The 24,126-nt window shown below is 53.3% G+C and overlaps 8 protein-coding genes across 8 annotated transcripts; 4 read left to right on the top strand and 4 right to left on the bottom strand.

Moving 5' to 3' along the window:
* Positions 1 to 251: 251 nt before the first annotated feature.
* On the bottom strand, positions 252 to 3,921 carry COCMIDRAFT_37182 (uncharacterized protein; the record flags this gene model as incomplete). The annotated part of the gene is made up of 6 exons (XM_007690242.1): positions 252 to 274; positions 476 to 1,406; positions 1,475 to 1,527; positions 1,576 to 2,215; positions 2,338 to 3,580; positions 3,656 to 3,921. 6 exons carry the CDS (start codon positions 3,919 to 3,921, stop codon positions 252 to 254), a joined length of 3,156 nt encoding a protein of 1,051 aa, XP_007688432.1.
* Positions 3,922 to 5,336: 1,415 nt separating this feature from the next.
* On the bottom strand, positions 5,337 to 7,256 carry COCMIDRAFT_26713 (uncharacterized protein; the record flags this gene model as incomplete). Its single annotated transcript, XM_007690235.1, has 4 exons — positions 5,337 to 6,628; positions 6,692 to 6,750; positions 6,802 to 7,111; positions 7,181 to 7,256. The coding sequence occupies 4 exons, from the start codon at positions 7,254 to 7,256 to the stop codon at positions 5,337 to 5,339; spliced, it is 1,737 nt and encodes a 578-aa protein (XP_007688425.1).
* A 381-nt stretch (positions 7,257 to 7,637) lies between these two features.
* COCMIDRAFT_26712 (uncharacterized protein) lies at positions 7,638 to 10,061 on the top strand (the record flags this gene model as incomplete). The annotated part of the gene is made up of 5 exons (XM_007690234.1): positions 7,638 to 7,822; positions 7,867 to 8,114; positions 8,340 to 8,722; positions 8,778 to 9,500; positions 9,699 to 10,061. The coding sequence occupies 5 exons, from the start codon at positions 7,638 to 7,640 to the stop codon at positions 10,059 to 10,061; spliced, it is 1,902 nt and encodes a 633-aa protein (XP_007688424.1).
* Positions 10,062 to 10,858: 797 nt separating this feature from the next.
* Positions 10,859 to 11,059, top strand: COCMIDRAFT_96635 (uncharacterized protein; the record flags this gene model as incomplete). Its single annotated transcript, XM_007690258.1, has 1 exon — positions 10,859 to 11,059. One exon carries the CDS (start codon positions 10,859 to 10,861, stop codon positions 11,057 to 11,059), a length of 201 nt encoding a protein of 66 aa, XP_007688448.1.
* Positions 11,060 to 11,506: 447 nt separating this feature from the next.
* Positions 11,507 to 12,657, top strand: COCMIDRAFT_96593 (uncharacterized protein; the record flags this gene model as incomplete). The annotated part of the gene is made up of 4 exons (XM_007690257.1): positions 11,507 to 11,571; positions 11,643 to 11,737; positions 11,819 to 12,507; positions 12,571 to 12,657. 4 exons carry the CDS (start codon positions 11,507 to 11,509, stop codon positions 12,655 to 12,657), a joined length of 936 nt encoding a protein of 311 aa, XP_007688447.1.
* A 405-nt stretch (positions 12,658 to 13,062) lies between these two features.
* Positions 13,063 to 15,598, top strand: COCMIDRAFT_37179 (uncharacterized protein; the record flags this gene model as incomplete). The annotated part of the gene is made up of 5 exons (XM_007690241.1): positions 13,063 to 13,209; positions 13,261 to 13,901; positions 13,957 to 14,229; positions 14,281 to 14,338; positions 14,402 to 15,598. 5 exons carry the CDS (start codon positions 13,063 to 13,065, stop codon positions 15,596 to 15,598), a joined length of 2,316 nt encoding a protein of 771 aa, XP_007688431.1.
* A 3,702-nt stretch (positions 15,599 to 19,300) lies between these two features.
* COCMIDRAFT_96574 (uncharacterized protein) lies at positions 19,301 to 20,260 on the bottom strand (the record flags this gene model as incomplete). The annotated part of the gene is made up of 1 exon (XM_007690256.1): positions 19,301 to 20,260. The coding sequence occupies one exon, from the start codon at positions 20,258 to 20,260 to the stop codon at positions 19,301 to 19,303; it is 960 nt and encodes a 319-aa protein (XP_007688446.1).
* A 2,579-nt stretch (positions 20,261 to 22,839) lies between these two features.
* Positions 22,840 to 23,917, bottom strand: COCMIDRAFT_96648 (uncharacterized protein; the record flags this gene model as incomplete). The annotated part of the gene is made up of 2 exons (XM_007690255.1): positions 22,840 to 23,507; positions 23,557 to 23,917. 2 exons carry the CDS (start codon positions 23,915 to 23,917, stop codon positions 22,840 to 22,842), a joined length of 1,029 nt encoding a protein of 342 aa, XP_007688445.1.
* Positions 23,918 to 24,126: the final 209 nt, after the last annotated feature.

Genomic DNA, 24,126 nt, shown 5'->3' with positions numbered 1-24,126 from the left:
AAAGCTGGGATGAAAAGGAGCAAGGAAGTTTTTGTATTACATGATGGAATTGGGTAATGAAGAAAGAAGAAGAAGGGGGAGGGGGAGGAGACCATCACGCTCACAAGCAGCTGAACCAGACAGAAGACTAAAAGTTGAAAAAAAGCAAACGTCATATTTACTCTGATCTTACACGTACATAACCCCTCTCCATACGCAACCTGGCCGTAATCGCTACTAACCACAACAACAACTACTACTACTACTACTACCTACCCACCAGTTCCACCGGGACCTAAATATGGGGAGAAAAAAATACGTTAGCGAAAAAACAAAACAACAACTAGTAGCAAAACATCCTTATTCCGGTTTTTATTTCAATAGTCTGATGGGTGCGGAAGTTGTATCCTTCCTCCCCCGCCGTCCCGCGTCCCCTTCACCCAAGCGGAAAAGCTGAAGAAAACAAAAAAAAAGATGTGGAAGGGGGAAAACTTACCAAAGAAAAACCCATCAAAAAGATCCAAGCCATTGCCATCACTCCAATCATGCGTGCCATCTCCAAATCCCATGCCGAAGCCAATACCTACATCTTGCATTGCGCTTGTAGCACTGCCGTCGTTATTTGCTGTGCCGCCTACACCACCACTAGCGCCTTGGAGGGGAAAGCTCTCAAGGAAGTCGAGGTCAGAGAAGCCTGCTAAGTCGGGGTAGGAGGAGTTTAGGGTTTGGGGGAAGGGGGGGTAGGAAGGGACTTGGTAAGGGGAGGGCATTGGGGGGTTTGCGGGGGGTGTGGTGGAGAAGGTGTTGGTACTAGATTGTTGGGTTGGGCTTTGGGGGTAGAAAGGGGGCTGTTGCTGTGACTGCTGCTGCTGCTGTTGTTGTTGTTGGAGAGAGGGATGACGGAGTTGGGGGGAGATTTTGAGGTCGGCGGTGAAAGGGTGTTGGAGTTGTTGTTTTAGCGGCGGTGGTGGGGGCCGCATGGCGTTTACCTGGTTGCTGACGCGGCTGAAGGAGCGTTTGTCTGTTTCGTCGTCGGAGAAGAGGTCCTTGAGGTTCATGTCGAAGCGCGGTATTGGACGCCGTTGCTGTGGCTGCTGTGATTGCTGCTGATGTTGGCGTTGTTGGCTAAAGAACCCCGCTGTGTCTGCTGCGCCGTAACCCTGCATGTCAGTGTCGGACCTCGTATCTGCATCTGCAGACGAGTGGGTTTTGCTTGGCGAACTTTGTGAATGATAGTGTTGATGGAGCTGCGGCATGGAGCGCAGCGCCTGGGGTCCAAAGCCAGTCGTTGACATGCACATCTGAATCGTCGCCTTACTCATTCGGTCAAATGCGTCACGACACGCTTCTGCAGGTGGGCACTTGTCGATCAAATCGCCCAAGACGGATGTGGCGGCTAGGACGGTAAAGTCGACGTCGTCGAGTGACTGCAGTGGTCAGCTAGATCAGACTATACGCATATACCCTGTATCACAGGCATATTACACCGACGTACCAATAAGCTCCGTACGTGGACACTATGCCATACTGCGTATAGAAAGGAGATGCCTGAAACATGTTAGCATGCGGCTGGCAATAAATCTAAAATGCACTTACCCGCCATGAAAAGATGATGCGTAGCCAGGAATGTATAGTTGACCAGATGCACCCGATGTAGCTGTCGATAGAGTTTGAGCACCTTTTGCCCAGCTTCGGCTACCTTGAGAAAGACCAGATCTTCATCTTCTCTCTCTTCAAGGTTGCTCATAGACGGACTTCCCATGTCGGAGCCAGTGTTGCCAAGTTCGTCCTGCAGGCCAGATGGCACCACCAGGCTCTGTCGGTAGAGCATGATGAGTGCTTGCCAATAATTGAGCTCTAAAAAGAGGGGGGAAAACTGCACGCCAGCGTCTTGTTGCGTCGGCGCAGAATCCTTCCATTCCAGCAGCCGCCTGTCGACATCGACGCGCCAGGCTCGGAATGACTCAAAATTGACCAGGAATGGGGAGGGTAGCTTAGTATGCATAAACTCGTTTTGTCTGTTCGCACCACTTGCCCTTGCCTGCTGTGCCTGTCTATGCTGCAGGACCTGCAAGATTTCGGACTGCAGTAGTCTCAGCCGAAAATAATGGTGGGCCACAATCTTGTATGTTGGCTTTTCTTGGTGGGGCGGCGGTGTCAGAAATCCCTCTTTGGTAATGTAACGGTCATCGAGCAGTGAAGGGAACTCTGTAGTTACAATCTGATCTGTGATACCCTGATTAATTGTTAGCTCTCAGGTATTCAATTGCATTTCAGAGGACTGGGAGAGAGCCGAGATCAAGCCACTACCGTTTCAGGATTCCCACAAACCTAATATACCAGAAAAGGCGTACTTACGAATGGTCTACCAACGCATGTGCTCACAAGCCTGTCAAGAGAGTAAACGCACCACCACAACCGTCTCCGCAAGTCTCTAACCCACTGTCTGCGGCCTCGTTCTTTGGCGTCGATCTTTGAGGTATTGGCACTGCTGGTAGCCGTTGCACTGCCGTTACCTTGGGTCTTGGAGGTCGAATTCCCAATAGTCGGGTCTTCCGATGCTGTCCCATCGATACCCACACCGTCTTCGTAATGCAACCCTAAATCGACACCAAGACGGACAGCAACGCCGACAATATACCACAGACCCGGGGCCACGGGTCTGAGGAGTGCAAAGCCTGCAAGAAGTAGCACAGCCTGTAGTTCTTCCAGTCCACCGCCGAAGCCGTCGGGCCGGTCCGCAGCAGGGGACGAGCCCAGAAAGTTTTCTAGATGCACAATGGCGGAAGCATGGTACTCTTCGGGATGATGCTGGTGACCTGCAAGTCGCCGCTTCTTGCTACTCGGTGGTGATGATCGTGACTTGGTTGGGAAACGGCCGTGGTCCGACGTCGGGGAGCCCTCAGAGTCGGAACTGCCCAGTATGATACCAGCGCCTATGGCAAAGACAATGTTGAGCATGTACGATTCTCGCGAGGTGCGGTTCCGCTCCCCCGAGGCGTACACGCGCTCAAACAGCTCCATGAACTCGCCACGATGCAGAATGGGAATCTGCGGGTTTGCGTGCTCAAAGTACAGCTCAACCAGACGCGACCCGAGTTCTCGGTCAGGAAAGGGCGCCTGCCGGATGGTAGATTTGGTCTGCAGGCCAAAGAACGAGTCGCGCATCGAGGTACCGCTGTCGACGACGCTGCTCGGCACCTTGCCTCCGCGGTTGCTTCCGCGCTCAGAGGAGGAGCCCGATACTGAGCTCTTGACCGCAGCAAACACTACTCTTGCAAAGGATATGCCGGAGGTTGAGCCCAGGTACCGCGGGTCGCTTGCGCCTTGCACCGAGACCATTCCAATGTTTGACACAAGCTTTGTCAGCTTCTCGCGATCATACTTGTCGCTCTCCTCCTTGACCTGAGTGGGTGTCTGCGAGGTGGTGCCATTGCGAGGTGGTGGCGCAGCAGCAGCAGCGGCGGATACGGGCTTTGACGAGGAAGATGCGCTGAGCGCAAAGGCCGGATTGAAGTCTTCTGCTTCCTGGAATGTAATCGAATGCTCTTGCAGTAGTGTCTCGAGGTATGCGACGCGGGTTTCAAGGTAGTAGACATAGCTATCGCACTTGTCAGCGTTTGAGCCGAGGCCAATGCAGAAAGAAGGCTTCACAGCCCGTGTGTGATTTTCGTACCTGCGCGGAATCTCACGCTTGGTGATGGGATCGTAGCCCACGCACTTGACGCTGGCCTTGTCGCATGAAGCGCACGAGGGAAGGCGTTGGTCGCATCTATTCTTGCGGAGCCTGCAGCGGTTGCACGCGCTCACATTGCGGAACGAGCTCGCGGACGAGGGCGCGGCGGGCGATGCGGGCTTCACTGTGGACACAGAGGAGTCCGAGGGCGAGGGCCTGTCGCCGTCATGAGAGGACTCCTCCAAAGAGCGCTTGAGACCGCTCATCAGGGCGCATGGCAAGAAATGTCAGGGTTTCGGCTAGTGAGAGCTTTGGCGGCGTGTCTCCGAGCTCACTCAAGACGGACGGGGCGGGCAAGCTCTCTCTAGTCTCCCCGCACTTTGAACATAGTAAGGCGTCAGTCAGTCAACGTCAACCACCACCACCAATGCCAATGCCAATGCCAATGCCACCAACACCACAGTGGCCGACCAAGATAGCAACGTGGGATGCGATTGCGTGTCCAAGAAATCGCGCGGCGGGCGTGCAGGTGCCATTCTGCCTGTCCCCCCCGCGAAGCAATCGATGGCTGTTGGTCGCTCGTTGCATAGCTAGTAGGCTGTGCCGTGGCCCTTATCTCTCTCCAGCAGTGTCTTGTAGATAGGCTGGCTGCGTGGGCTAGGACATTGGGTTACTAATACTGCGACACACCTCGGCCATCATGACTGCTACCAAGTATCGCGAGTGGGGCATATTTTGGGTTTTGGCCATAATTTCCTGTCCCCCCCCCCAAACGCAATCACCACCGAGACGTTCGCCTGATAAGTATGAGTCCACGCGGTGCTAGTTGCTTCACCCCGTGACCTTGAAAGCATTGTGCCGGAGATCCTCACTCTTAGCATGGTGGTCACTGACTCGGGACCCTGAGTATTGCGATGCGCATGAAGCACACCGATTCAGGCACGTGTAGAAGCAAAAAGGAAGCATCTGTAACATCCAAGGGGGGACCCCTTCGGTCCCTTCGGTCCCTTCGGTTATGCTTATGCTGTTAGACTTGTTTCGCAGAACCTCGCGTAGATCATTCTGACTCTGCATCGGGCCCACACACGGCTTCATTCCAGCCAACTCACCGCTGCAACTCTTTGTCCGAGTCAGGCCTGTCAGCGTTACAACCCTCCCCCATGCTTATGCACGCGTAGTCCGGAACTAACAAGAAAAAAAAAAGCAACTCTGCTAGTGTTTGAGAATCATTCATGTCATCCATTTGCCTGAGCAAGCTATTCTAACTAACATAGTACATACAGTGTGATGATGGGGAAATAATACATGCCGGGGGTATTCTGTTCTTGAAACAAACGCCTGCTCAACAACCATTGCTGGTCTCTGAATACAACTGAGCTTTTCCGTCTAATAAAAATGTTGTTCAAATGTGCCGCCCAAATAAGTCATGTCGCTAAGTCGCTCCCATGATAATATACGCCGATTAAAAAAGAGTACAAAGGGTTCGTCGTCGAACCCACCAATAAAAGTCTATTATTCCCAAGGTGAAATGCAAAAGCAAAAAGGAGAGGGTCGCTGCCAGCGCGTAAAGGTCGAGTCCATGGCAGGGGCTGTATTCCAGAAGGCGAAGAAGAGGAAGAGGAAAAAGAATATGTATATATACGAATGCGCCGTGTTGTGTAGGTCGTGAACTTTTCGAAGTCTATTTTGCGAGAACGGTGTCTACCGTCTCATCCGGGGTAAGGGTGATGATGGAATCGGCGTCAGAGTCGTTGTCTAGAAGGGCCTCCTCGTCGTCCTGGCAAGTAAAGTTGGGTCGCTTGTTGCCCTCCTGCAGAGCGAATCCGGGAAGCCAGCCGAGAAAGGCTACTGCAGCAATGGTCCACCATGCGAGGCCCGACATGTGCAGTGAGGTGCCTAGGCTGTCAACGGCGCCGGAAACAGTAGGACCGAAACCGCGCGCAATGCTTGCAGAAGACATGGCAACACCGTTGAGCGTACCGAGCACCTTTTTCGAGGGAGATGAGTTTGCGAGGATGATGGCCAGAGAGGGATACGAGAGCGACTGGAAGGTAACTTTGGCGATGAGCAAAACCATGAGTCCAGGGATGCGGAGGCTCTCAGGAAGAATGGCCAGATACGGAGCCAGGAGGTAGAGGATAGGGTAGCAGGAAAGCGTGATCCAGAAGGTGCGAAGGCTGCCAAGCTTCTTGCTAAGCCAGGGAAAGACAATGACCTGAGCGAACATTTGGAGGAAGCCCTGGGCAGCAAGGAAAGCCCCGGTAGTCTGAGTCGACCATCCGAATCCGCCCTCAAAGTGGAAGGGAAGATGCTGGTCGTCGCCAGAGGGCAGCTTCTTGGACATGAGAATGGGCAGAAGCTGCTCGAGCGAGATTGTGTGGAATGCGAGGATGCCGTAGCATACCACGTTGATGCACACTTGCTTGGAAAAAGCCTGTCGGATCGTAGGCGCGGGTGGGAGTTCCTTGTCGAGGGAGAAGTCGGGCAATTCCGAAATCGAGGTGCGAGTGCTGCAGAGCGTGGGCGAAGTCTCAGTACTGCGGTATGCCTGGGCATTGTGGTCGTGGTCGTTGAGCATCGATGTCATTTCGTCTAGTGAGGCATCCTTGTCGTCAAAAGTTTGCTCTGCATCGCGCTTCCAGAGCTTGCGGAGCAGCCATTGGCCAGCCTCGCGGCCGCGATCTTGATCGTACTTGCGATCTTCGTGAGTCTCCTCGAGGAACAGGATGCCGACCGTGAGTCCGAGAATAACAAAACCAGTGCATACAAGGTTTGGAAGAAGAAACGGGTACGTTTCGAAGATGGTGGCTTTGAAAAAAGGCATTACGTCGGCAGGGCGGGCAAGCAAGCCGCCAAGGGCTCCGCCAATAATGGTGCTGCAAAATGAGCGGTCAGCCAAGGACAAATGGGGGAAGCCGAAGGAGAAAGCGTACCCAAGGCACCAAACAAAGGGCATGATGGAATAAGCGCGAGCTATGGGGGGAAAAAAAGTCAGCTAGGATCGGCGTTGTTAATTAAAGGTTAGGGCAAACTTACGCTGGTGTCGCTCATCCGTGATCAATTCTGCGACGGTGGTTTGGAGTACGCCGATGTTCCTGCATATTCGGTTAGCGAGGCTCTGGCGCTAAACCAGACTATGACCTCACCCGTTCAGCAAACCCCCGAGAGCCCGGGCAATGAGCGCCATTGGCAGACTCTGGGAGAAGCCGAAAAGAAGCATGCTCAGCCCCGTGCCCAGAAGGCCCCCGAGCAGCACCTTCTTCCGTCCAACTCGGTCGCTGAGTCGGCCCCAGAAAATGCCACTGATGCACTCCATGAAGGCGAATGACGAAGTAACCATGCCCGTGTACATTGAAATTTGGGCTGAGCTCTGGCCACTCATGAAGGATTCGACCATGAAGTAGGCATAGGGAAAGATCGACATGAAGGCGATGGGTTCGCATATCCGGCACAGGGCTGATGATGGTCGGTTAGCGAGTCACATGACGGTGACAACGAGGTCGGGGCGGATGCAGTGCGGCTTACCCAGTACGGCCATCTGTCGAGTAGGGAAGGGTGTTTTGGCGCTGCCCATGGCAGTTGGGGCGCCATACCGAGGCATTGTGGTGTTAGTGGTAGTGGTAGTGGTCGTGGTAGTAGTAGTGGTGATGATGGTGATAGTTGTTGTTGTAGTAGTAGTAATAGTATTCGGGGCGCGTGTGTATTTCAAGTTGTCGACGGGGGAGTGGGGTGTAGTAGGGTGGATTATGTGAACCAATGTTTGGTGTGCTGGGGGGGTTAAAGGCGATTGTGGTGGCAGCGGCAGCAGCAGCAACAGGTGGCAGACGGAGAGAGATAAAACATGTGCGAGGGCTGGGACAGATGGGTACCTCCAGGGTTCAAGAGGAGCGTGCTGGAAGGAGACGAGTGTCACAGGTATATAAGGAGCAGCAAGATTTCAGTGGCGTCCTGAAAACGGATAGCCCGCTGGGAGTGAGCAAGGATGGTGGCGGCGGGGAAGAAACGGAGAAGAAGCGGTGATGGCAGTGGGTATGGATACGTAGTGTGGGCGGATAGGGACAGCGGAAGGACCAGCAAATGTAAAATGAGGAGCGGATCCGTGATGGCATGGTTGCTACGACAGGGCGCACAGTGGGCGGCGGGCAAGCAAGCAAGCAAGCAAACTACGTACGTGTAACTACTACTACTACTGCTGCTGCTGCTACTGCTAGGCCGTTTGTTTGTGGGCGTCACCGGACAGACAGGCATACAGACAGACATGAGCATCAAGTGGAGATGATGGTGCGTGTGAGTGTGTGCGCCGCAGGAGCAGGAGCAGGCACAGACACAGACAGGCGCAGAAGCAGCAGCATCAGCAAGCAAGCAAGCAAGCAAGCAGGCTGGCTCGGGCTGGAGGCGACTCCAACGACCCCTGAAGGGAGGGCCAGGGCTGGGCTGGGGAAGAGAGCAGCTGGCGGTGGTGGGCGGTGGTTCGGGTTGGGCGGAATCCACGACATTGGACGAAGCTAGAAGGAAGCGAGTAAGGCGGACCAGGGGAGAGTTACAAGAGCGTTGGACGTGGCTCGTAAGAGGAACAGGATCACCAGCGCAGCCCGACTCCCCGGGACCCAAAGACTCGGCGCTAGAAGGGCCCGCATGCTTTTCCCACTACTCGCAGCACTACCACGGCGGACTTTTGCAGCAGACATGGCACAGGCGGAGGCACAGGCGGAGGCACAGGCGAGAGCACAGGCACAGACCAGCCGTGCAGGGACGCCCCTGCTCCAGATGGGAACGACATGCCGGCGCCGCAACTGGCCGTTCACATGCCGTAAACGGAAACCGGTAACCTGTCCGCAGCCCCGGCCGACAAATGGGACACGGTGCCGGCCTGCTGCCCACACGCCCATACGCCCATCACCCATCACCCATGGCTGCCCTGCCCTGCCCTACCCTGCCCTGCCACATCCAGCTCCAGCCCGCGACAAACACCACCACCACTACCACCACGCCCAGCCCGCCCGCGCCTCAGGGGCACCAGCGCCAGCCAGAGAGCCCGGCCAGACTGGCGACGGCGGCGGGCGGCGAGTCAGCAGAGGCGCCGAAGAATTTCTCGAAGCCCAGCTCAGACCACAGTGCGCAGCCAGGCGGGCACGGGCGTGGGCAGTGGGCAATGGGCAATGGGTCAGGCTGCTCAGGCTGCTGCGAGCGCCCATGGGCTCCCAGTGATGAGATCATTGGCACTGCATGGAACATGTGTACACATCCCACCACCCGCCTGTCCAGCATACACTGTGCCATCACACACGACGCATCTTTGTGCGCTGCTGCAACCGGCCCGCCACCAACTCCCAGGGAAAAAAGGGCGGTGTATGGGCCTGTATGGGTCTGTATTGGCCTCTCCGGTCCTCGACAGCCTGTAGAGAGCGCCCGCGACAGCCCGCCAGCGCCCGCCTGTCCTCGAGCCCTCCGCTGCGACACTGCACGCCGGCCGGTCATGCGGCGACGCGCATCAGACCTGCGTCGCTCATTCAGTCGCGATGCCATGCACATTGCTACATGCTACTCTACTTACATAAACACACACGACGACGACGATCCCGGTTGCCGTCAGCACTCCAACTGCAAACGCACGAGTCGCGCCGCTCGGCTCGCCGACGACGACGACGACGACGACGCAGCGCGTTTCGCGTCCCTCAGATCACGGCCTGGCTCCCTGCCTGCGCCGCCTTCATTTGCTGCCCCAGCTACCCATCGCACCCACATCCCTGCCCCCTCAGCCTGCCATGTGCCCTTTGGCCATGCCATGTCTTCTTACTTTGTCCTGACTTACTCTAGACGCCTATTAGCTGGATGTATCTACATGGTACAATCCGTCATTGTCATTGCCCCTCCGCTGCCATCAAATCAGCTCTGGCATTTGCTCCCATTTTTGCAAAACCCCCCCCACCGTCAGCTGACCCCCCTCGCCCGCACCTCGTGTGCGCTGGACACGCTTTGTACATACATAGTCGCTTCACACGTATCGTCGTCTAAACTGCGTCGGTACATACGTACATCATAGATGCCCATTGCCATGCCTTGCCTTGCCTTGCCTTGGCTTGCTTTGGCTTTGGCTTTTGCCCATGCTGCTACTGCCACTGCCACTGCCACCTCGCCTGGTGGGCCCCCCACTACTAGCCTCGTGCCAGCCAGCAAGCCAGCAAAGCCAGCCAGCCGTCGCAAGCCCGTCGAGCGATGCTTTGCTTGTGCTGGCCCCGGGGCAGCGCAAGCTGCACGGCAGAGGTGTCAAAGTATAACGGCTGTTTCGACGCAGCCAGTGTGGGCCATGGCCCAAGCGGCCATGGCGGTGTGGATATCTAAGGCTGGCCTGCAGATTTCCACGCGAGAGACAGGGTTTAACCATCTAGCACATGGAAGCGCCTGAGACAGCCACCGCCTTTTTTAGCCTTGCTCGACGCATGCCCCTGGCCCTCTGATTGTCCTGCTTGGAATCCTCCGAACATGGCGCCATGCTCTTTTGCTCCTAGGTTGCTGCTCGACCTCACCATGCAGCAGCGTCCGCGACTTGTCAACGGCACAGCACACGAGTCTACTTGGGTCTGCGAGGTTTCAGAGGGTTGGGGTTTGCCTAGTTCACGCGCTTGTCGGCTGCAATATGATTCACTACAAAGTCTGCACACGTAGTACTTGCTGTCCGCCCTACACCTACGCCCACTCACCGACAGCCTCGACTCCGACAGCCTGGGTCGATCAGAATTGGCCCTGCGCCCTGCTCCTCTCCCCCTCCCTCATCGTCCTGCCCACGACGTCGCCTCGATTCGGCTGCCACGACGCCTCTTTTGCTTCCTGCCATGTATAGTAAGTCCCACATGTCCTCACTCCACACATGATCCGGGGTCCTTCCGTGGCACTCCTTGGCGCCCATTGGTGATACAGTCACCGTAAGGCTACCCTTGACGCCCTGACTGGAGCCAGCGCATTTTGACTTCAACGTCGCACGACAGCAACCTCGTCCACACAACGATGCACTCTCGCGCCTAAACTCCCTGCCCGCTCTAACCCGGCGCCCTTTCTCCTTAACTCCATGCCCGCACACGCGCGGGCTCGGCACTCACAGGGCGGCTCCGGTAACTTGACGCCCCGGGTTGCCAGATTCTGGCAATGGCGTGCCACACTACATACGTGCCCGTGTCGCCGCAACGGCACCCTGGCCCGTCAATAATGCAACGGTCCAAATGCAGTTACCACGCCCTCTGTTCCATTGTGCCTGCCTATACATACCCTTTGGGCATCGGCCTTTCGCTTTTTTTCCCTCTCACACTCGGTCCGGTGCATGTTGTCCACAGATCCTTCGGCCTCAATCCTCCTTCCCCCCCCCCCTGGCCGCACTTCACACCGCGCCCCGAGTTTAAAAATGTCTGATAGAGATGAACGATGAGGATCAGGCGGGGGACCGGCACTATCGGGAAATCAAGGCCGGTACTTGTAATATTACCATAATCGGCGCCTCACCACACATACCCCCATGTCCCCTTCCTCAAATGACCTGGTCAACTCTTGAACATCACCACTACTAATCTGCCACGTCGGCGCACCGCCCCGAACGCCGTCATAATTGCTGCTGTGCGCCCACTTCATTTGCCTTGCCGGTGAAAAAAATACATCACAAGGTATACACACTTGTGTTGCACTTGAAACCAGTTGCAAATGAGGCCGAAGTGCACGATAAGGGGGCCAAGCCAAGTACATTGATCGCGTAAATTCAGCTAGCGCTGGCGCTAGTGCCAGCGCCAAGCGCCCATCCGCCGTGCTCCAAGAGCATGCCGAACCACTGTACATATACTATCACAGTCACTGTTGGCCAAAAAGATGCCGTTGTCAGGCTCTGCATCGGCTTTGCCGTCCTTTCGGAAGCAGCATCTCCTTGTCGAGTTGTACGTCGTAGGCTACACACACTCTCCTACACCTCACACAGCCTGCTAGCGCAAGCCTAACATTCGCACAGCTCGCGCCTTCGCTATGCCCAACTTGATGGCGTTTTCCTGAGCATCACGCCTGGCGACCCATCACTGTGGGTCGGTGTGATCTTCGTGCGAAAAGGTAGGGTGTTCCATAGGGCTAAGCGACTCCCCTGGTGCTTCTCGTCCATCTAGATTGGCCCCCTTGTTCACCTCTTGATAGGACCATATGCGCCTGCAGTCTTACGCTTCCAAATCTCCTTCCCACCAAGCTATCCCGCCATACCCCCCCTAGTGACCTTTTCCACCGATGTCTTTCACCCCTTGCTCACGCCGCTTACCACGTATACGTACACGACTGGATCTGCCGAGTCGGATACCGTAAGTGCCACGGATGAGGAGCGCTTGCCGCCGGGTGGATTCAGTCTGCGACACGGCTTCCCACACTGGTTTGGACGAACTCGATCCTCTGTGCCTGATTCTCGTCACCCCAGTGGCTCTGCCTTGGCCAGTCCCACACGTTCCGACTTCAATGTCACCTCGGGTGCTCCTGGTGCGGCCCGCTCGACAGAGGAAATCTCCATTGTGCGCATGATAGAGTACATACGTTCCACCTTCAGTAATGAGTCAATCTTGGACTCGCTTCCGCTCGATGCCGCTGCCAATCCAGGAGCCTATCACGCGTGGCGGGCCCATCGTGCTCCTGTTCTGCGAGCTCAGCAATCTCCACCCACAGAGCCTAGCCCTGAGCTGCCGGTAAGTGACAAGTCAGAAAGTAGCAATGCGCTAGGCCCAAACAGGCGCCCTGGAGAATGGAATTGGGAGGGTGTATGGGAGGAGCGTGTGAGAAAAGCAGTCAAGGCGAGTCTCTCTGAGCCTGTGCTTTTTGGCACAGGCGCTGGAGAAGACATTGTAAGCTCTCGACACCCACACATATGCAAGACAACATGACTAACATTTTCTTTTCTTTTTTAGATTCGCTTCCGTGAAGCAGACGAGGAAATGCAGGAGAAAATGAAGATGCACCTAGAGATGGCTGCCGCTCGTACTGCTGAAGTATAATGTGCACATGCCACATTGGCAAGAGCTGCCCTGACGCCTCCACGATGGGCAGGAGCTCGTCGATGTCACTGCGGCCTATGTACACTCAAGGACAAACACTACTGCTTGCATGGCAGGGGCGATGATCCTATTGATCTGCCCCTCCCACTATCATACCTTCTCTAAGCGATAGCTAGCCCCCTTCCCTTAGTTTCTACATCTACCTTGCATCTATGACTTTGTGTGTAAATCTCACATCTCAATCCGTGCACTAGTTACTCTTCTTAGTCATCTTCATTTGTAAAGGCAGCGAGTTTTGGCTTTGGCTTTGGCTTTCGCACACTTACAGCAGTTCACGGTGAGTGTGAGTGGGCTGCGTGAGGTGAGGTGACTGAACCTCTGTTTGTCAACACTGGCCCGCTCAAGATGATCGCAACAACAAGCGGCAGCGTCCTGCCTCCATACGTTCACCTCTGTCCATCCCCGCTACACATACACAAAAAGCAGCGCAAAGGGACATTTCGCCGGCGCATCTTCCGTAAGTCCACCCACAGTGACATTGGCGATCAGTACGTTGTTGGACCACTAGACGATATCATCGACGAGATCAAGAGCGATATTTAGGAGCTGCTGCTCGATGATATCGCCGACCTGTCTGTCCTTGATGGGGCGTGTCCAGTCAAAGCATCACCACCACCACCATCGTGCACCACGCTACCTCTATCCATCAGTCGTACTCCAAGCCACCATCCTCTGACGATACCGAAGAGCAGGAACAGTCGCTCATCAGCTTCAAGCTCGAGCTTTGAGGGTTCAATGACGCATTCGCGCAACAGCAGTCAAGGTAAGCATGTCAATAGCGCCTCAGGGCTTTTTTCGCACACCATGGGTTCCATGCCTTGGCCTTTGCCTGATGGGCCCTTGTCTGAATCTACACATGCGCCAAGGGTACTAGATCCCGCCAAGAGTCCTGAGGGTGTGAGCGCTCAACAAGCTCTAGAAGGTGTGATCCATAACGAGCAAATTCGTAACGAACCGCCAAAGCGGCCCAAGTCGAGTAAGTTGCGGCTCTTTACGAATGGTTTTCCTCTTTTGCGCCGTCAAGGCACTGAGGATACGAGTCTCAGCACTAGAACTGTGTCTGACACAGTCTCATCGCCCGTCAAAACAACATCTACAAATCACGATGAGGACAAGGAAAGGTCATTTGCGCAAGGCGTGGATCAAAGCGCCATCATGGCTTATTTGGCAAGGAATGCTCGCGAGTATGTCACTCCCGTCCTACTACGCGAAAAAAAAGAAAATACTAACGGTGTTTAGCGGGGAAAAGGTCAAGTCTTTCATGGATCTCTTCAAGAAGCACATGCCTCCACCAACAGACTACGACCGAGAGGCGGCTGATGCGTATGTTCCGGACTCGCCTCTCGCGCTACCGACCACTTTACGAGCGGCGATTAGACTGTTCCCAGATGCCAAGGTGCTTACAGAGGACGTACAGGAGGTTACCGTCGCAATCGATATTGAGGGCATTCTACACAATCAGAGATCTCTTTCTGAAACCGCGATAGACGTGGTCTTTGTGGTAGACAACGGGCAAGTGCAAAACACATCGGTCTAGAAGATGCAAATTAACGCAAGACATAGGTACTATGTGACCCAGGCCTGTCTGGAAAAGTCCCTAGAAGCAGTCAACGGAGCTCTGGTAGGCTGCATTGGCGAAAAAAGAAAGTTAACTAGCTAGCTTTCCTGTGCTTACTTTTTATAGTATCACCTCGGCTCTGGGGACCGGTTGGCGTTGTATACCACACATTGCACTCACCGGAAAGTGACCGGAAATCGACCTGACATGCTGTGTCCGATACGGCGCTTCGGCAAGGATACAGAATCAATGATCCGAGAACTTACAACTAGGATTTTACGGTCCGGTACCCAAGTCTGGGATCCGCCTCGGCCAAACCCATCCATGGTCGATGTCGTCCTTGGCATAGCTAGGTCACTTGAGGTCGAACATCTCAAGGCTGGCCGTACCCATGTTATTGTACTATCGCCCGCAGCTCACGTACTTCATGATGTGTCGAAATACTTTGCAGATCTCCATCTCCATAGAATCAATCCGGCAGTACTTCCGTATCGTCGCCAGCCAGAGTTTCAGGATACGATCTGCACTGATACCTGCTGTAGTAATGTTTTTGCGAGCAACTGGTCCAAGTATCAGTCGACTCCCAGTCGCATCAAGCGCATCTTACGAAATGCGCGATGCACAAAGCCTGTAGGAGAGCTGACTGGCTTGAGCGTCGATGTCCGGACCCGAACAGGCTGCGAGCTTATCGAGTTTTACGGGAATAAGGAGATTGCTCAGCTATACCTGGGAGAAGTGCACACGCTATTCGTCAAAGTACGCGTCACCAAGGGGGAAGCCCGGCGCATCAATCTGGACTCTGATAATCCCATTCTCAACTCGAACCTGGATGCCAATGGCTTGAGACAGGAGCTGTTAAATTCTGTCCATGTAGGTGCGACCAGGCTACACCTTTTTGACGTGCAAATATTGTATCGCAACTCCATACATGAATCGCGAACCTGGAACTACACTGAGAGCCCTTTGATCCTCATAAGTGAGATGGGCGGTCTAGCTCCACCTCGGGATTCTGCCTTGGAGGTTTACAGGCGCCAATACTTTTGCCACATTACCCAGGCTCCACCTGACGAAGCCAAGGCTGTGGCTGAGGGTATTCTTGATGCACTTGGTGAGAATAACGAACAAGCCAAGGAGCTGGTTGAGTGCATGATTGGGGAACTGCGGTGGCATTTGGCGATCCGCGAGTACGAGCAACAATGCCGACAAAGGCTTCCGCTGTGTCCTGGCCCCATTGAAATTGAAACACCCCACCAGTGGCTGATGGAGTTGTGGAACCACCGGAAGAACAAGTGCGACTGCATCGACGCCTCTGACCGTCTATGAGGAAGGGGGGTATACGTGGGTGAGTAGTGACGGGTTGAAGATTACTGAACAAGAGCTCTGGAAGCATGGCATAACAGCTGGTGCATTTGTTCTTTTCTTTCGTTTTCTTTTGGCCAGGTTAGCGGTCGGATTCGCTTCGTGATGGAGATGACAGGAGCCGACGGCAAGAGCGAATACAACCACAGGGCGGAGTAGGGAGTCCTTGCTCTGCTTTGGCCGTTGCGGATCCATAATTGGGAAGGAGTTCAAATGCGGGAGTCTGATGTTCCACAACGGCCTTTTGGATGACAAGGCAGGCTGCCAGGTTCTGAACCAATCAGGGCCAGGGAGGGCGAGAGTTCCCACAATCGTAAGCACAGATAGTGGGGTTGTCACAGTCACGGCCCCCCCAGATTTTATGGCGGTATATTAGCATGTTCAATAACTACACCTAGGTCATAGCATGCATATGTACATGAAAGAAGCAAAAGAGTGGACCGGTTCTAACATGGAAAGACCCCTGGTGCATAGACGTGCATGCTCGTACGTGCATATGCAAGATGAGATCTCGTCAGGCCCATGCCTATGCAGTCGCATTGAAGATTGCGGAGCACTTACTCGATGACGTCCTGTACTGATTGCTTTTTCGTCTCGGAACTTTTTACTTTTCGGGCCTCACACCGCCTGTGCAGCGTGCCTTCCGGATGATGCCGGCTGAGAACACCCCTTCTTCTTTTTTTGAACGGCACCCACACACATGCACCCACACACGGACTCGTCCAGGCCCGCACGCGAAAGAAGGAAGAGAAAAAAGAAAACGCACGGAGGTAAGATCCATTGGACTTCGAGACGAGGCTGTGCCGCACCCACTAGCGTGCATACCGGACCTGACTCCGCGCCCGCCACGCGACAGGACGTGGGGCAAGTTTTTTCCTTTCCCACTTCCCCCCTCCCCCTACCTCTCCCCAAAAGCGAAAGTTTGGTACCCAGAAAAAATACTAACCCGGTAAGAAAAAAAAAGTGGTTAAAAAGGGAAAGAGGGGGTCTGTGCCAGCCCAGCCTCAGCCCCCAGCGATGCTGACGACTGCGACCATGCCTTGTATGCAAGGTAGCTGCACAAAGAGAGAAGCAGGCGAAACAAAAGCAGCGACATCAAAAAAAAGGAATAACATGAACAGGTATCCTTGGTTTTTGCCTTGCTTCCAACTTTCCTGTTTTTACTTTTATTTTTTTCCCTTCGCGATCTCATCAGACGCAATGCAACCAAAAAAAGCGTCCGCCTTAGCTTTTGCCACTGGGGTAGGGAGGAAATGTAAGTGCAATGTAGGTGTAATGGTCCGTCTTCGGGGCTGAAGAGAAAAAACGGATGGTGTGGTGGGTGGCCATGTCCCCCCCTCCCCTCTCCCCCCTCCTCTCTCTTCCAAGGCTGACCTTGTTACCACGTTTTCCCTTCCTCATTCCCTGCTCCCTTCAAACAGGTGGGGGTTGCTTTTTTTGAAATCCTTGAATCCCTCGAAGGAATCGAGGATTGCGTTTCTCACACCCCCCCGCCTATTTGTAAGGATTGAGCGCATGCAACCATGCACTCACGTCCGTAATAACAGACTTTAACACACTCTACTATTTTCTAATCACCTTTGCTTTTTCTCCCAACCGTCCTGTCCACTTTCCCTGCATTCCCAAGTGTCATAGTTCAAAAAACTTTTCTCTCTTCGAAATCCCTTTCTTCTTTGCTTTTTTGCTCGCGTCCTTCCCATGGTCCTTGCAACCTTTCCCTTTGCTCGTTGCTCCGTTCCACGGAAGAAAAAAAAAATCCCCTTTGATTTCGGGGTTTTCCGCTGTCCCTGCACACGCACGCACCTTCCAATCCCTTTTTTCGTTCTTTTTCCCTTTTTTTCTTTCACTTACTCCCCGAACCGCGCAGGGTCACACGACATAAAAAAAAGAAGATCACGCGGGTTTGAACGGAGAAAGGGATCACAGTCGCGTCATGGAGTACCGGCTTATGGACCACAATGTCTCCTTTGTGTGACAACCGTTCCTATGTACATTGGCACGGAACTTGTGTTGACACACGACCAATTCCCTCTTTTCCCCTCTGGTCTCGTCCGTTCCTTTGGTCTCCCCCGCTCTAGCTTCTACTCCGTCCCGCTCTCGATCTTTCTCGCTTACTTACTCTACGCTTGTGTCTTTTACTTTTTCTATAAATGGGGCTTTTCTATGCGCCGAAGTTTAGGCGGGGGGAATGCAAGCGGAGCGAAGGACCGAGGAGCGAAGGACCGAGGAGCTGAGGGGTGGGGGGAAGCTGAGAAGAGAGGTGTGTAGAGGAGGAAAAGGGCGTATACGCAACACACACCTCCATATTGCATACGACACTAGACCTACATATAACCGGTAAGATGGATGTAAGTACTCGGCACTTTAAGCCGATCCTCTCGTTTTCTCCCTTTCTCCCCTCTCCTTCGCTTCTCGCTTCTCGCTTCTCGCGTCTCTTTTCTGTCTTTCTTGCTTTTTTCCCTCGTCTAATTTGTCTGCGTGTGTGCCCCCCGCTGCAATTTTCAATGATATCAGCGGTTGGAGAGAGAGGGTGTGTGTGCGTGCAAGGGTTCTTTTGGAGAGGGTGGAGGGTGTGCGGACATGACGCATGGGGCTGCGGGACTCTCCATTTGGGTATTGCGGGAGTGGGAGATCCAGACTCCAGGCTCGCGCGAGGGACGGGCTGCGGAGAAGGGGGAGAGGCGTGGTTGTGGAGGGGGGAAGCGTTGGCTGGGTGAGGCTGAGTGAGGCTGAGGAAGTATGGAGGTGCGAGATGTGGGGTGAGGGGATGAGTAGAAAGTAGGTTCAGCTTTGATTTTGGAAGTTGGTTAGGCACGTGATCGAGTTGTTCTCAGCAGTATGTTGGTATTACTACTCGTCAGTGTTGTGGAGTATTGGAGTTTGTAATAGCTGGACGATGCTACCATATACGTGGAAGCACTGATACACATTTCTACGAAAGAATTTCGACGCCATACCTCCGTCTAGATCCCATTCTCCCATTCTCCCCATCCTCCCTTGAAATGCGTATTTCTACCCTACCATATCCATCCAGCGACTTCATTGACGTTACACATAACCTAGGAGCATAGTACCACCAACCACCACTATCCATCTCCATATCAATGCCTATATTTTCAAAATCACCATGTAATCACTCTCCTCTCGAAACAAAGAAAAAAACTGCAATTGAAATGATTATGAGATTCAAACTCCCCCCCACTTCTTTGGAGATGCGGATACTACACTATTCATCTCCCCTATCGACAAAGTTAAATGAAGAAGAAGAAGAAGAAGAAGAGAAAATATCCTTTGCTCCACCGCAAAGCTTGAGAAATGAAATCTAGAATATACAAAGCCCACACCGATTCCATTTCCTATACTTCCCCCCTCCCCCCCCCCCCCCCCAAAAAAAAAATACCTGTATCCTACAACCCCTCCCCCTACCATACACCCGGCTCACACCCCCTTTTCCACCACCACCAAACCAGTTACACCGATAAATCTCCAAGCGGAGAAACGACACAGTATCCAACCCTCACCGCAAAGTGCATCCCCCAGACTTTTATGCTGGCGCATAGAGGCGAGTGAGCTTGGGGGAGGGGGGGTGATGGAAAATCCCTAGTATATACCACTTCTTCCTCTTCTTCCTCCCCGGCACCCTCTGCTGCACTATCCCCCATCTCCTCAGGTGGCGACGACGACGACGACGATGTCGTCCTCCCTCTCTTCCACCATACTTTCCTCAGCCTCCGCACTTCCCGAGAACCCGCCGGGTAGAAAATAACACAACGGAGCCGATGACGACGACGGCGACGACGCCGCCGCTGCATATAGAGTAATCGAATCCGGCGTCTCGCTCCTCGCATCTACCGGAAGCGGTAAGTCGTGCGTAGCCATGCGGCCACGCTTCTGTCTTTTGTTGGTGGATTCTTGCGCGAGAGGTGTATACGGTCTTGATGCTTGATCGACCCAGTAGAGTCGGCGTAGTGAGTGTTGGGGTTTTATGCTGCTGCGTGTGGATGGTGTGGGGGTATGGTGGGGGTTGGGTAGAGGAGTATGGTGGGCGTGTGGGGGTTGGGGGAGAGGTTTTTGGGGGCCTTTGCTGTAGGATTTTACTGCGGTGGCGAGGGCGGAGGGGGAGGGGGAGGTTGGGGTTGGGGTTGGGGTTGGGGCGAGGATGTGGGAGCTGCGCCAGGAGAGGAAGGGGTCGGTGGACGTGAAGGGGTTGCCGGGGAGTGTGTAGCGGGTGGGGTTGGTGTCGGCGTGGTGGTATTCGTTGTCGAGGGAGTTGTGGGGGGTGCGGGGGAGTGGGTTGGTTTTGTTTGAGGTGGATGGTAAGATAACAGTGTCTCTGGGTATGAGGGTTGAGGTCTCGTTGGGGCTGCTGTCACGGTCGGAATGGTCGGGGAATGGGTCGTATAGGTAGGCCATTTCTGGGTATGGGCCGGAGTCATCGCTGGAGTGTTTCAGTGCGTGATAGCGGCGGATGAGGAAGATTGCAGCGACGATTGCGAGGAGAACTCCGGCTGTGCTGCCGACTACTACGCCGGCAGTCTCAGATGGCTTCAGTGGGGGTGGAGCTGCTGCGGCTTCTGTCTCAGTGGGGCTACTTGTAGGAAGAATAGCTGTGCTTTGGTCCTTCATGGTTTCCCTAATACCGTCTGTTCCCGATATTGTGCTCGATGATGACTCAGAATCCTGTGTCTTCGTCTTCGTCACGAAGCTACTAAGTGTCACGGAGGTGGAGGGAACCGCTGGTCTGCTAATAGATGAAAGACGTGAACTAGATGTCCTGATCATGTACGAGCTACCAGTAGTACTTATACTGGAGCTACTTACAACCCTGGTTGGAAAGATTGATTTAGTAAAAGTGCGACTGGCTTGAGTGTTTCTCGAAATGGTGAAAGTTGAAGAACTGACTGGAAATGGCAAAAGAGCAATCGAGGAAGGGGCATCTATTTCTGGAGTAGTTGCTGGTTGCATCGAGGAGATAATGTTTGATGACAATTGTCCGGCTGATGTCTCTGGACCAGTTGAAGATGCTAAGGATTGAGTAGGTGTGGGTATCAGGAAAGTTTGTGTGAACAGTTCTGACGCAGACGAAGGCTGTAAACTCGTCCGCACCGTCTGGAGATATGTACTGCCTCTGGTTCTGCTCATGAGACTTCCTGTGCTAAAAACAAAGGTAGAGGAAACTTCTGATGAGGGAAGAGTGTTGTTTCCTGGAAACGGAATACTGGTTGGACTTGAGATATCCGAAACAATTGACCGAGTTGGTACGGCTGAGCTTGCAGTGGTCACAGTACCCGAGAAGTTGCCGTTCGAAAAGACTTTAGAAGGTAATGATGTGGCAGGTACTGTTGGTAGGGTAGAACTCGTCGGGGCAATGATTTGGGAGTTGGGCCTTGTGAAGACGAGAGATATCCAATCAATATTAACCACGCTTGCCTCGGAACTGGCAGCAGAAGGAAGAGACATGTTTGCAGTGTTGTGGGGTACCGTAGTTGGTGATGTAGAGAAATTTATCAAGGTCTCTGAAGAAGGCGAAGCTGTTTCTTGAGGAGTAGTGATGGTCGTCGCACTTGCTGTTGCTGTATCAAATGAGCTGCTTCCGTCGTTATTGGTATCGATTGTGGAAGACACTGGAGACAACCAGTTGGCCCAATCAGAGACTTCATGTAATGGAAGCTTTGTGGCACTACTCGAAGCGACAGGAAGAGTTGGATATGTACAGCTAGTTGTAACACTAGCGACTGTGAGATGTGCTTCTCTGCTCGAACTCGAACTATGAGAAAGGCTATCCCATACTATCTGGAATAGGTCGGTCTTGATTGTCGGCAAGTGGGTGCTTGACGATCGGATCTCAGATGAAGCCGAGGAGACGAATTTAGCTTGTGGTATAGGCGATGGAATTACGGTGGGTATTGAAGTGGTTGAAAGTGTGTTCGCTCTTGTGATGCTTTGTAATATCGTCCTTGAGCTATATGGTATAGATGAGGTTGAAGACGCATTGCTGCTTGTTCTAGATGGTATATTCGGTGTTGATTCTGAGGGTGAAGACGCAGAAGGGGATGTGTGTTCTTCGAAAATTGTTGTCGAAGACTCCGTCTGGGTTGATATAAACACAACGGAAGCAATGTGTGTTGCTGATGCGTGCGAAGTATCGCTCGACGTCTCCGATACCCTTGTAACATTATGAAAAGGCAGTCCTTGACGTGGTAATACTGAGAATCTTCTGTTTGCATTATTGGCAAATGATAATCCTCCATCTGTCAAGTAAGTAAGTATCAACCACTTCCACAGTCCACAGTCTACATCTCCATCACACTTACTTCGTCTATCCTCCATCGCCCCATTACTCCCCACACTCAACGACGCAATACAACCAGCGACCAAACCTTCTCTTAACCAACCCATCGCATATCCGCACTCAAATTCAACCCAAAAATATAAAACAACATAGACTGGGAAGAAAAAACCGCAAGGTAAATCACCCACATTGAACGCGATCGAATCGCATAACACAAAAACAAGAAATTTCGCGACAACCCATGAAACTGGACAACAAAGAAACTACATATGATTATTCACCCAACCCGAAGGTCGTTGGTTCCAAGGCCCCGATGGAGCGCCCTTTCGTTATTATTGGAGTACTTTGTTCCCGGGGGGCCGAAACAGGGTAAGCGTGGGGTTAAGGCCTTTGGGGCTGAGTCGCCCGTATACAACAAGTCCGAGAATAACACAGCGCCAACTACTAACATTAGCGCAGGATGCGGCTGTGGCTAAAAAGCGTGCATGAACGATTTTAGAGGCTTTGTTTCTGAAATCAGGATTGCGATAGATGTGTATTCGCGTTGAGGCATGCTCTTAGGGCTCAGTTAGTGAGATTACCTTGTAGGTACCTGGGGTCGTCTGCAGGTGGTTAGGCCAACTGCAAAGACCTCGATATTGTTTATTGAGTTGGCTGAATCAAGGTGATGCACGAGATACAAATTGCACCAGCCAGATTGAATCTCGCCTGCTAGAAACAAGCTTGAAGATCAACAAAAGAGATAGAACGCAGTGATGAGATGCATACGAACTCTCGAGATCGTGGTCTAGCATTCCTGTTTAAACATATTCTCTTCTCAATGACATGCCCAGCCCAATGCGTCTGTGTCTGCTGCACCCGCTGGGTACCGTCCAACTCTATTCCTGTCGGACCCAAAAGACTTCTAATGCACCTACCCTTTCCCTGTTGAGCCACTGCCAGTAACAATGTAGGCCTGGCTATCACGGATGCCCTCTTGTAGCCAAGTAGGTAGAGCGCGAAGTGTGGACACGAATGGTGGACCAAGACGTATCTGCCCGCTCTTTGCGGCGACGATCTGCTTGACCATGGTGTCGGCGACATCATCTGCTTCCCATAGCCGGCCACCCTGTTTCTCCAGTCCGCGTGCAATGGACGAGTGCGCTGTTATGGCTGACTTTGTCCAATGGGGGTGGATGACGGAAGTCAGGATTTCAGGGCAGTTGTACCGATGCTTCAACTCTAGCGTAAGTCCCTCGTGGAATGCTAGGATGGCGGCTTTGGCACAACTGTAATCGACAGCACCAGCTACTGTGGCAAAGGAAGCGAGACTTGCGACGGTCATTATGTGACCTTTCTTCTTCTTAAGCATGTCTGGCAGAAATTCTTGCACAGTGATCCAATGGCTCATTACGTTGATGTTGAACATGCTCTGAAGGCGGGCATAGGGGATGTCGAGAATAGGCCATGCGTTCCCGATGCCGGCATTGTTGACTAGAATGGATGGATGACCAAAGTCAGAGCGTAGAGCCTCCGCAGCCTGGCGTATGTCGTCTTGCGAAGTGACGTCACACCTGTAAAACCGAATAAGAGCAAGCTCATCTGATTCCTTATTAGCAAGGGGAGATGTTGGATCTGTGCTGCGACTAACCTTTAGTAAAGACATCTGACAGGGGGCTAACGTCCAGGACTGCAACCCTGGTACCATGGGAAACGAGCTTCTTCACAACATAGGCGCCAATGCCTGCTGAGCCTCCAGTCACAACAGCTACCTCACTCTTCCAGTCCCAGACGCTTTTGTCGGTGAAAAAACGCCATCGCCTGTCGGCCCAGCGGTTTAATGTCCAGTTTGCTTCGAAAAGAGCCCACACGGAGAGCACCCACTTGAGAAACCAGTGAAGGGTTGCGGCAAGGGTACTAGAAAGACCGAGCTTACTGCCGACATCTGACCACAGTTGGTTGTTTGTATGGAGCGTAGCCGCCCCCAGGGCTAGCAAGACACACTGGATCATGGTGGGGGCGGGGCGGATATGCTGTTGGCGAAAGAGGTGGAGTCCGGAGTTTGCAGCAATTGCGCAAGTCCTGATACTTCAAGCCAGGCACTGATTCAATGGCAAATAAGAGGAGATGTGTTGCAGTTTTGAACACGTAGAGAAAAGAAATTATACTGCGAATCCGCTTGTATGTACCCCTAGGTAGTTGTGGATACGAAGATGTCGGG

The sequence above is a fragment of the Bipolaris oryzae genome, assembly GCF_000523455.1.
Source record: "Bipolaris oryzae ATCC 44560 unplaced genomic scaffold scaffold_74, whole genome shotgun sequence".
Lineage (NCBI taxonomy): Eukaryota > Fungi > Ascomycota > Dothideomycetes > Pleosporales > Pleosporaceae > Bipolaris > Bipolaris oryzae.
Note: the sequence above shows the minus strand (reverse complement) of the source record. Positions and strands in the feature narration are given on the sequence as shown.